Source organism: Branchiostoma lanceolatum, chromosome 2, assembly GCF_035083965.1.
Source record: "Branchiostoma lanceolatum isolate klBraLanc5 chromosome 2, klBraLanc5.hap2, whole genome shotgun sequence".
NCBI classification, from domain to species: domain Eukaryota; kingdom Metazoa; phylum Chordata; class Leptocardii; order Amphioxiformes; family Branchiostomatidae; genus Branchiostoma; species Branchiostoma lanceolatum.
In genome coordinates, this window is record NC_089723.1 from 4,971,997 (window position 1) to 4,984,314 (window position 12,318).

General features: G+C 38.2%; 1 protein-coding gene and 1 long non-coding RNA gene across 2 annotated transcripts in view; one reads left to right on the forward strand and one right to left on the reverse strand.

The window, feature by feature from the left end:
- Positions 1-10,262, reverse strand: part of LOC136427226 (cyclin-dependent kinase 7-like) — a 31,476-nt gene extending 21,214 nt beyond the window's left edge. Inside the window, exons 1-10 of the mRNA XM_066416006.1 lie at positions 10,158-10,262; positions 9,811-9,870; positions 9,485-9,518; positions 9,288-9,355; positions 8,868-8,936; positions 8,552-8,662; positions 8,039-8,157; positions 7,565-7,664; positions 7,132-7,218; positions 277-426 (exon numbers count right to left, since the gene is read on the reverse strand). Coding sequence (XP_066272103.1) covers positions 277-426; positions 7,132-7,218; positions 7,565-7,664; positions 8,039-8,157; positions 8,552-8,662; positions 8,868-8,936; positions 9,288-9,355; positions 9,485-9,518; positions 9,811-9,870; positions 10,158-10,250 — 891 coding nt within the window. The 5' untranslated portion in view covers positions 10,251-10,262. The remainder of the gene's footprint in view (positions 1-276; positions 427-7,131; positions 7,219-7,564; positions 7,665-8,038; positions 8,158-8,551; positions 8,663-8,867; positions 8,937-9,287; positions 9,356-9,484; positions 9,519-9,810; positions 9,871-10,157) is intronic.
- LOC136427225 (uncharacterized) lies at positions 2,847-6,691 on the forward strand. The gene is made up of 2 exons (XR_010754385.1): positions 2,847-3,035; positions 5,143-6,691. It is a non-coding gene; the product is annotated as an uncharacterized lncRNA (long non-coding RNA).
- Positions 10,263-12,318: the final 2,056 nt, after the last annotated feature.

Sequence of the window (12,318 nt, forward strand, 5' to 3'; positions counted from 1 at the left end):
TAAAGACTGAGATCTTCATAAAAGAGCCTAAGTGATAAGAAATTGTAATTATTATGAATAGCAGACAACTGAGCACATGTCATATAACGTAAAAAAGATAATTTCTTTCACACTCTTGTATCAGAGTTTGGGCCTCGGATACCAACAATGAGGTCAAGTTTATAATGCAATTCAATAAATTTCTTTATTCATTCATTCAATCCATTCAGATCAATTATACCATTTTAGACATACAAAAATGGAAGCCTGACTGTAACAACATTACAAATCACTGACCTGTGAACAGTTATATCTCTCTGAGGGGTTGAGACAGAGCAGTTTCCCCAGTAATGAGATCAGATCGTCAGCCGCTGCAGTGAAGATATCCTTCAGCGGGGTACCTGGAAACTGTTTAAACTCTATGTAGTCTGGCAGGGCCTTCATACCCTAGAAAATGGAATACAAAAAATATAGAAAATGTTTAAATTCTGAATACCTTACAATTCTATCTTCTCAGAATAAAGATATGGGAAGATTGGATTCAGTATGGAAGGGACTTCATCCCTGACTTTTTGACAGCGGCGCAACCGGAGCACTCGAAATACATTTGAAATATTTTATGGAAGCCTGTGTGATACAAGTAGAACCCTGTGTGATGCGGAAAATTATCACACGATGCTCAACACCCATATCAAACGTTTTCGCGGCCCAGTTATGACATAAAAGTATGTACAACAGAAAGAAGGGAAATGTTCAGCTCCAGCTGAGGAATTGTCAAACTCAACTTGATTAAGATATTGGTGTACAGTGACAGATGTAAGCCACATCTAAATTTATTGATGGGTATAACAGTCCTGATATTTCAATTTGCAACATAATCACATGCAGTTCATCCACATTGTTTCTCCAGACTGTCGTACTGTTGCATAGTTAAATCATATACCAGCTGTGACCTGTAAAAGGATCTGGAAGAAGTACGAAAAATAGAAACTATTTTGAGTAAAAGTCCACAATTTCGAGTAGAATTTATTGGGCTTTTCATTCTTCAAAATTGACACCTTCCAAAATCCATACATCTAGATGAAAATGACAACTTGAAGAGGTCTCCATGGAGAAATTCTAAGGGCTTCAAAACTTGATTCAATGCTGACAAAAGCACCCACGATGTATATGTACATGTAGGATGTAGTCTCTACCTGATTGACTACAGTGGCTATATGGAGAAGAATTTGCAAGGAGACTTTGGCTATTTTGGCTTCAATTGCCGGGGAAAATATTACGCTTTCCGTGCATGGACTGTCTCTCTTGGACAATTATTCCCCTTTCTGCCGAATTCTACGATCCATACGCCCATAGGAAGGCCTGGTGGAGGCTACTAACAATGGCAGCCAGCTACATGTATGACAGTGACTACTGGCCATGGTTGACTGACACATTATGTAAACATGTACACAGAGGAAGACAGGCCGTGTCCACATGTTTGTATGGGTGACAATCCCAGACAAGTGGGCTTCCTTCCTCCATTCAAACTAAGGGAAATGAAAATGAAGACATTTCTTGTCACAGTGTATTTGTGGCTGTGTATTTGTGTTTTTTCTTTAAGTCTCTACCAGACTAACTACACTGGCTAAAGGGAGAATGATTTGCCAGGGAAGTTTGGTCACCATAGGATTTGACTGGAGATCTATCCTGTCTAATTATTACCCTTTTTGCCCAATTCTAGAATTATCTCATCCATATTGTATGCCCATAGGAGGGCCTGTTGGAGGCTACATTTTTCTATGCATTTATGGTATAATAGCTGTATATGGTATCAAACAGGCCACACTTTTCTTCCCCTGATTTTACATTAAGGTACTGCAGTCTTTCTTGGATTTCATTCTCATTGAAACATTTTTATCATTGCTCAAATTTATGTGTTTGAACTGGATTTTGAAAAGCGAAAGAAAGAATTCAGTATCACAGAGAAAATGCTACGGCAACTTACTGTAAAAGCTTACGGGATCTACTCTTTTGTCCTAATGCAAAAGTGTACTATGAAATGCAGGAAGTTTGGCAGATTTATTCCCATGGCTTTATATCTGAAACATGGTGTTCACTGAAAAGAAAAAGAAAGAATTCCGAATCACAGAGAAAAATGCTAAAAAAAGCTTTGGGGGATCAAATTATTTGTCCTGGAACAAAACTGTATTATGAAATACAGGAAGTCTTGCACATTTATTCCCATGGCTTTATATCTGAAGACATGGTGTTCACTGGAAAGAAAAGGGCAGAATTCCGAATCGCAGAAAAAAATGCTACAGAAAAAAGCTGTAGGGGATCAACCTTTTTTTCAAAAGTGTAGTAAAAAATGGAGTGGATTTCTTCACATGGCTTTATATCTGAAACCAAGATGTTTACTGTAGCATTTTACACATTAGGAAAAAGAACGAAAGTGTATCAAGAAATGGAGGAAGCGGATTTCTTCACATGGCTTTATATCTCAAACCAAGATGTTCACTGTAGCATTTTACACATCAGGAAAAAGAACGAAAATGTAATCATAAAATGGAGGAAGTGGATTTCTTCCCATGGCTTTATATTAGAAACCAAGATGTGCACTGTAAAGAAAAAGAAAGGGTTCGGAATCGCAGCAAAAAATGCTTAAAAAAGTTTTTGGGGATCTAATTTTTTGTCCTGGAACAAAACCGTATTATGAAATGGAGGAAGTGGGTTTATTCTCATGGCTTTATATTTGAAACCAAGATGTTCACTGTAGCATTTTACACATTAGGAAAAAGAACGAAAATGTGTCATAAAATGGAGGAAGTGGATTTCTTCCCATGGTTTTATATTTGAAAACAAGATGTTCACCGTAGCATTTTACACATTAGGAAAGAATGGTCAACATGGCAGGGTGACTCCTACTGGTTGTGATTGTTTGACCCCTGACACCGGGGTTATTTGCCAAGGAAATGATGGGAAAACAAGGCTGTGTGGTCAGGCAACCAGAAGCTGCCAAACTACTCCTGGACTTCACACGGCTCAGTCACTGGCTCCTGACAGACTGGGAAAATGTAGGTATCAAAATCCTTCTACTTGTCCACTTCTTTACACAACTACTGTAATTCTTGTTTCTTTCACTGTAACTTTATGTTCACAGTTTTCACCGTCACCTCTGTACCATGAACTTATCATCACCATGAAAAAAACTGTTGTTATCATTTATGATTCCTTCACACATCCGTTCTGTAAATCACTTGCCGCCACCGTGAAGTTAAAGTTCAGTGAAAATGTCCATTTTCCTTACACCGTGAAAGTTTGCTACCGTGAAGATAAAGTGCTAGTAGGGACATTCTAGATGCTGTTATGTTGTTTGATGTTCACAAGTTTATAACCTAGGACATTCAGTAAGTACATGTAGCTGGTCTTGAAATAAGTTGAATGCTTTTTCTCACTTCTTATAGAGTTATGAGTTTTCCATCTTGCAAATACTGAAACCATTCCAAGCGAAACTAGAAATCCAGTTGGCAAGCTCTAACAGTTAAATGAATCCATGAAGACTAGCAAAATGTTAGATTTAAAAGACCAATAGACAACTTCGCCATCAGAAATTGACACTCTTGTTTGTAACAATGCTCCTGACCACAGCCTAAATGTACTATAAAACCAACTATTGCCTATGTGTCAAGTAGTTTCAGACCGCATTATGCTAGCCTGGTATACACACAGTTAATCAGCCTTTATCTATTTTTCCATTTCACTCTCTGTATCAGTTTTGTCAATACATGTATTACAGTATGTCATTCTTCTATCTTTATCTCAGCAATTGCAGTTGAACCTATACAAATGACCAGCTCTGCATTGAAAGATCACCTGGCCAATGTGACCACTCTTTGGTGGTCCCTTTGATAAGTTTTTCCCATTGACACAAGCCTTAAGAAGTCTATAGTGACCACTTATCCAGATAGATGATGTAATCAGTCTCCTGCATGACTGAGAGGTCTTCTTTTTCAGTTTTGACCGTAGGTAATTAATTATCAATAAGTAATACCCCCATTCCACTTGGACGGCGCTCTCACGGCGCTCTCACGGCGCTCTCATTTTGGCCACATCGCCGTGAGAGCGCCGACAGCGCGGCGAGAGCGCCATTGAGAGCGCCGACAGCGCCGCGAGAGCGCCGACAGCGCGGCGAGAGCGCCATGCGCACCGTCACCTTGGCGATGGTTTTGAACATGCTCAAAACCTTCGCCGTGAGAGCGCCGAGGATGGCGATGAAAAAACGAGCGCCGAGAGAGCGCCGAGAGAGCGCGGAGAGCGCCGTGAGAGCGCCGTGAGAGCGCGGTGAGCGCCGTGAGAGCGCCCAAGGTGGGATCAAAGGGCCGCAGCGAGCACTCAAGGATCGCAGCGAGCGCTCTATGAGGATTGAATGGTCTTAACTGTAGTTCAAGCAAATTTCATTCTGGAAGTGGTGTATCTTGAAGTTCTGGGAATTTTGTGGTCAAATCATGGTTTTGCTCATGGGTAATGCAAATTGACGAATAACTACAAGTACTTGCTTCCAATCAAATTAAATTCCCTCCAAGTTTCATTGTCAGTGGTTCAAAATGTTTTTCAAAATTCTGTGATTTACGTTTCTATTATAACGTAGAATGATAAAGTATATTTATTGCAAACAGTTTACATGACAGACAACACAGAAAAAACAAAAACAAGAAAGCTCCCCGTAGCAATTTTTGTACGTTGTGTGTAATGATTAAATGTTTGTCAAAAGAAAAAAATAAGTTGAACATACATATGTTACTTAAGACACACACTGAGCGACCGTGCAACGACTAAAATGGAAACTATTTTCCCCTTGATTTTATCATTCAAATATGATGCATCAGGTAAAGGTATGACTGAGAAGACAACAAAGCACACAAAACGTAACAAAAATTCGTTCTTTATCTCTGGAATTCGTTGAGTGATCTATGAAATCTTTAAAAAGTTGCTGACATTTGACATTTTGGTCGCGATGAGAGCGCGAAAGGGTCGCCGTAGAGATTCCACTTGAGCACGTTTTCCAGGAGTTTGGCGCTCTCACGGCGCTCTGGACCATTTTAGGTCGCCGTGAGAGCGCGGTGAGAGCGCCGTCCAAGTGGAATGGGGGTCTAAGTAAAATACTCTTTCTTCCCCTTTTAGGCCATCCACAGTGTTGTACGTACTTCCTCCCATCAACCTCAACAACAACATCATCCCTCAAGCAGAGGTAACCAAGGAAACCGCATCCAACATCCCCACTCCTACTCCCCTCATCCCCTGGACCAACCCCCGAATCACATACACCAGCAAAGCCCTGTACCAACTTCCCAAGAGGTTCATTGACGCAGTAAGGGTCGGGTATTCGCCAAAACCGAGATCGTACGCCGCCGCTGTGACGTGTTTTGGCGCAGCGAACAGGAAGAGTTACCGTAGCGAGGTCGTGTGCGAGCCAAGGAAGATGAAGAAGTTTGCCTCTGCTATCATCGTGCACCCCAAGAGGTTGACTAAGACGTACGTTACCACTGTTAAACACACAGTACAGGACAACTTAGAGGACTAAAAGACATTGGGACAAGAACAGGGGGAGACAACTTGATGATAAGGATATCAATATCCAAAATTTCGAACTGTGAAATTTGATAGAAGTGTCAAATTGTTTTGAACAATTTTGTTCCATAGTTTGATTATGGATATAATTGATAATATACTGTAACCGCTACTTTGAAATTATGTTTTCTTGAAAGGCAACCAGTATGTTTGTTTGTTGGCTTGCTTGACATGACTGATGTATTTAAAGAAGTTATGAAAGGAGTTTTGTGATTGCTGGTTTGTGGGTAGGTGTTGGACTAAGGAAAAGGTGGTTGAAGTATGCGATAGATTAAAATATAGATGCTGTGGAAAGTTGTTTGATAAGGATTCGAAAGTATCATCAGATTGTAAGATACTATGGGAATGGAATGTTTGGGCAATTAGGAAGTTGAAGAGGAAATTTTACAAGAAAGTTTGCTAGGAGTGTTAGCCATTGGAAAAGGAATGTGTGTGTACAAAAAAGACTGTACTGTTCCTCAAGAAATATCTTGTGTACTGTAAAACTACTAAAAGGAGAAATGTTTGCAGTAGTTTTATGTTTGAGTTTTGATGATGGCCTCTTCACAGAGAACTTAAAACCACCACAAAAACTTTTATGTGTCGTAAAGTGAGGTCGTGTGTGAGCCAAGAAAACTGAAGAAGTTTGCCTCTGCTATCATTGTGCACTCCAAGAGGTTGACTAAGGCATGTATGTTACCACTGTCAAACACACAGTTCAGGACAATTTAGAAGACTAAAATTATTCTGACTTCTGCCCATCTACTCCCTTGTTTCAACTGTGGACTTAAAACCACTGCAAACACGCTATTTTCTCATTGCAAAATTAGATAACCACAAACATTTTCCCTTTTACAGTGTCTTAAATAACAGGCCTGGATGCAAGGAAGCATGGAAAATGCATCAAGGATTATATAAAGGCCTAGAACAGATGAGAGAGCTTCTGCTTGTAAGAAAAAGCTGTGAGATTCCTGAAATAATGAGAGTTGGTACAAAGCAAGTAAACACGTGGCTCCAGAACATGTGTACTACCCACTGGTCTCTAAACAACAGCTACTTGACATGTCAATTTGCTTGTGTTCCTGTTAGGAAAGGAATGGATGGAATGTTGTGGTAACTGATAGAGCAAGTCTTCTCCTTCACTGCTTTTTTCACAGTGACTGTGATTTTTGTCCAACTACAGATGTGCATGAATATATACAAGACTGTATATTGACTCATTCTGCCAATTCATTTTAGAATAAGTGATGCTGAAGAAGAGTGATGGATGTCACTCAAAATGTCCTCTGTACCTTATCAAGTTATAGAGATTGAATTATCTTTAAATATGAATATAATATATATGTAGTAGTCTCTAAATCAGTCTATTTGTGTAATATTTTAGCCTTGATGACAAATACATGTTAACTCACTGAGACAATTAGCAGCTCTTAATTAGAAATATTTTCTGTAATTCTATATCAAGTGTAGCAGATTACTGGCTAAGTTACATGTAGATACTATTAATGCTTTTATGGTGTTTTCTGTTGCGAGTACATTTGTAAGTCTCTTTCATATACTCACAGGCCAGTTGTCCTCTGAGGGAGTTCCAAGTGCCTGAAAAATCTTACTAAGTTGATCGATGTCTGAGTCCCCAGGAAGGAAAGGAACCTTCAAGAAAAAGGCGTAAGAACAATATTTTTGAAAACAATTTTTAAAATCTTTCAATATTGTAAAACAAACTTTGTCTTTACATCTATCATTAATAATGCATGCTACGATTCTTAACTCTAAGATTTTGTAACTGCCTAAAAATGGAATTGCAAATGGAAAAAATAGAAAAGTGGCTACCAAACTGAAATCAAAATTGATTAAGACTCAGTAACAGTTTTAGGAAATCTCTTGATCATGAAAGGTACAGTAAAAGTAGGTTTGATGCCTTGAGAACAAGATTACCTAACACAATGTACAATTAAAAATGTGTACATTTACATGTTGTGTTTATATCTGTCCTCACCCTGAGTAAGAGTTCAGCGATGATACAGCCCACAGCCCACATGTCCACTCCTGTACCATATATCCTGGCTCCATACAGCAGCTCTGGGGCTCGGTACCATCTGTGGAAAAATGCAAGTCTCATTAAGATATGAAAAATGCAACATCACTAGGAAAGGACAACAGTGTGTTAACTATGGCGACAACATACATGTACATTTACAATTTCTACAAAATGCTTCTTTACAATGAGCAACTTTTAAGGTGGTTTTCTGGAGTGTGCCCCTAAAACGGTGCTCCCTAAACATCAGACCCCAATGAAGCAGAAGGCAGTTTGTAGAGTGATACTGAATCTGGACAGCAATAAAAAAAATAGAAGGATAAATTTTGTGCTCAAACTTTCACAGCTTAACATGGGCTCTCTTTTCACCTTGTGTTCTTACCCAAAAATGTTAGAATATCTATTTCTAAGGTACCTTATTTCTTAGGTACTGACCTAGTGACCACCTGGTGTGTATAGACCCTGTTGGGGCTGCCAAACGTTTTGGCCAAACCAAAATCTGTGATCTTCAGGATCCCTTGACTGTTGACCAGGAGATTGTTGGGCTTCAAATCCTAAAACAAAAAGGGACAGACATATTCATAACAGTTAGTCTAAGTGGCAAAGCCTTTGTACTCACATACAAAATAAGGAATACCACTACTTTTAATAGTATATGGGTAGGGCAATGCAGCACTAAAATACATCTACACGTACAAGTAACATGTAAATACAGCAGGCTATACTTCAATCCATTGTAGAATTTGGACTGTAAACAGCGCAGACATTTTCATTACATATGAGCAACTGATATAGCATTTGTGCGCCATAAGCAAGTTCAAAACCACACTTAATCATGTTTAAAAGCATCTTGCTTCACTCTCATCTTTAAACTGTACGTGAGATACAATAGAATGTACAAAATGTAATTCATTATGGAGAAACTGTATGGGAGAAACTGTTCTTTACCCTGTGTAATATCCAGTTGTTGTGTAGGTACTCCAGCCCCTCTAACGTCATAATGGAGTAAGCCTTTATATGTGGTCCTGTCATCACAATGCTGGTGTCCTTAATAACTACCTGAAGAAGAGGACAACATCAAAACAAAGTAAGATCAAAATATTTAGAAAACAGCAAAAGAGACTGTAGTCTTGTAAAAACAAATCACTGATGCCTGGCTGATCAAGAGCATCCAAAGAGAAATTTCTTATAATAGAATGATCACATGATGGGAACAAGGTTCAGGTTTAGTGCTATTGCATAAAACACTTAATTGTTTCCTTACCTCCATATCTGTGTCCATGAAGTCAAATACAAGACTGATGTTCGACTTGTGCCCAAACACATCATAGAGCTGTACAAAATAGACAAACAATAAACAATAAACAACAAATGAGCTGTCATCAGGAATAGCAATTCATTATCTACAAACTTAAATAGTCATTTGTGCCAGAGATATATACCTGTCTTGTACTCTAATTTAAATGGTGATTTGAACCTGAGATGTGTACTTCTGGTAAAACAAAGAATTTCTTTTCAAATAAGGATTGACAAAATCTGATTGAGTCATATTGAAATATTTGTATCTGTGTGTTATTTGTCATTTTCATGGTGGTGTATTTATCAATTACAGGTACGAAATCAAACCATGAAAAAACTGTAGGCAATGAATGAATGATGGGACATTATGATTTATGTTACTCACCCCTATTATGTTTATGTGACTGAGTTCTTGAAGCAGCTTAATTTCTCTGAGTGCTGTTCTGTTGATACCTAAGAAAAGGAAAATGAACAAGAAAACACATTAATCTGTGACATGAAATCTCATTTGGTGGTGGAAAACATATTGCAATCTGTTGAAACGTCAAAGAGAACATAAGTATTGCTTTAGACATAACTTACCATCTTTAGCTTCAGCTCTTTGCCCTAACTTTATCTGCAAACAGGCAAAGAAACAAGATATGAATAGAGACATATATGTAACGTTACTTGATCTGTGCAAGTATGTTGTTGTTGTTGTCCTAAAAGTACTGTTACACAACACAATATAAAAAAACTGGGGTGATTGTCATTTAATGATTTTCTTCTTCTGACAATATATCTTAATACAGTTGCTTGTACACATTCGTCTATACCTTTATCTTTATAACGAGACATTTGTATTACATGTAACGTAATTTTCTAGGAGGAAAACAAAAATTATGATGGGAAGACAAACCAAATCTTACCTTTTTTACAGCAACTATCTGTCCTGTTTTGGTGTCCTTTGCTTTGTACACGGTGGCAAACTGCGAGGAGAAATGTGTTATACTTAATTAAACGAAAGTTAATAACTGCTAGATAAGCTATTCAATATTCACCATACAAATTGCATGGGGAATATTGAATAGCTTATCTAGTTATTACAATATTTAAAAATCATAACAGAAGTGTTGTACGCCCCCCTCCCCACAAAAGAATCGCAGAAAAACAACGTTATTGCGTTGCGTCATGTACAACAAAAACATGTCATTATCTCCGTCTTAAACTACACATGTTTAGTAATTGTAAAACATAGCATATGTCTCAAATGTACCTGTCCTTCGCCAAGAAAGTCGATTTTCTGGTACCGTTTTGATCTGTCGGCAGCCATTTTGATTTTCCCACTGAACAGGATGTGTCCCATCATGCACCAGCAAAGACTGTTCCACTTTTGGAGTAGGGGGTGTAGATTGTTCCACTATTGTATAGGGGCCGCAGCACAAAATAGTAAAACTTTTCTGTGGACAGCTATTGGTGATGGCAAGCTGTTTGAAAGTATGCAGAAAATTGGCAGAGAGGCTTGTGAAATTTTCTTTCACTTCTGTGAGGCAAAGGTTTGGGAAAACTCGAATGACAGCTGCATTTTGATTTCCAGAGGCATGGACTTCAGTTTTCAACTCAGAGTTCAATGAAAACAGATAATCCTGTTTCATAATGATCACACTGTGCAGTTATAGATAAAGCACAAGCATCAAGCAGCAGAATAGTAGTCCCCTGTTCAGTGTAATCTGCTATATATGAAAGAGCTTTTTGTCTTAGACAATGTAGTGGCAATTCTCTAGGTGCAGCCAAGCCATTTAATCAGTGTTGACTTAATATAGGCTTCTACCAATAAGTTATAGGATGCATGTTATGTTGAATCCTATGAAACACTTTGAGATGATGATGATGTACATGTATGTTGACTCACCGCAGCTCACCACAATCTCTTGTTTTGTCACAATTCCTAAAGGTAAACAGAGCTGATATCTGTTCAGCACCAAGGACAGGGTATAAGTTACAAATTCACATGTTTCTATTTTGTCTATAGATAGGACATAGCTCATAGTCTTGCTACCATGCACTATGTTTGTTATGTCAATGCCCTATTACAAGTTGATGTTGATGTGAGTACTGTTCAGCACCAAGGACAGGGAGAAATCACTTTTTCCAGAAAATTTGTCCAAATCCAAGCATAACCTGGTAAGGCCTTGATGCCTCATGCCATGAAAAGATATGCCTAATGGTAAGACAAAATGATATCTGTTCAGCACCAAGGACAGTAGTTTATTTGTCTTTCTTCTATTTTGTCTTTTGTAGGTGATGCATTAAGTCCCTAAAGCAAACAGCATTTCAGATCACTAAATAGTGTACCATAAGCAAACAGATGTATGAATGAATAAAACATATCATTAGGTTTACAGTAAAATCCTTTCATGATATCCATAATTGGAAATCAAGAAGATGACTACTCATTACTTAAAAACATTCATTACCAATCAATATTAAGCAGCGCTGATTTTAACAAAGCTGTTCTTCCTTGGAAAAACACTTTGCCCCTTCCTTCCCAATTAATGAGCAGGGAATGATATATTTATTAATGAGAAGACAATGCAAGACAACAAACACAACAACATCCGAACAAGCTAAAGCATGATCTTTATTCCCATAGTATACCAGACTGGTTACACTGGTTGGGCTTCTTCTTGTGCACCTCAAAGAACTTGTTCACTGATCCATATACTTCCACAAATGTTACCCCTGCACAGGAAACTTTTCTGCTCTCTGTGAATAGTTTCATCAGGTTGGTAAGTCACTGAATAAAAAGACTCTTTGTACAGAACCAAGTGATTTATTCAACTGACGTTTCGGTGACTATCTGTCGCCTTCTTCAGGTCAATTCTAACTGCATCACATCGCATCAAAGGTGTTGCTGTGAATATATGCATTACCAAACACTCTTTCTTTACATTTGGGAAGCTCCAAATGTTGTTATCCCTGCAAAGTAGCCTCTGCAAACACTTCACCAGTAGGTGGTCATGTTTCAGGGATACAAAAATTTGAAAGCTACAGCTTTTTGTAGAGAGTGCCGAAAGACATAACGTTTAGTATTCAAAGAGGCTTCTTTGATTCTGTGCACATCAGTGTTACCAATCTTCAATGAATCTTCAATTCTCTGGACATCATACAAATTTTGGGATCAGCTGTTTTCACAGCTCATTCATTACTGTGGAAGAGGTGGAGGAAATATGTGCTTAACCCAATTTGTGACCTCGTTTTGGAAGATTCATTTTGCACAAGCACTGAGAAAGGAATTTCCTTTTAAAAGGATGTTAGAATACACCTTTTTGTGAAACATTTTTGAAATGGTTATGACATAAAATTGGTTCTCAAACTTTCCATATTTTCCTTCTGAATTCCCGGGTCTACAAGTGTGATTTTCTGAGTTTTGTACA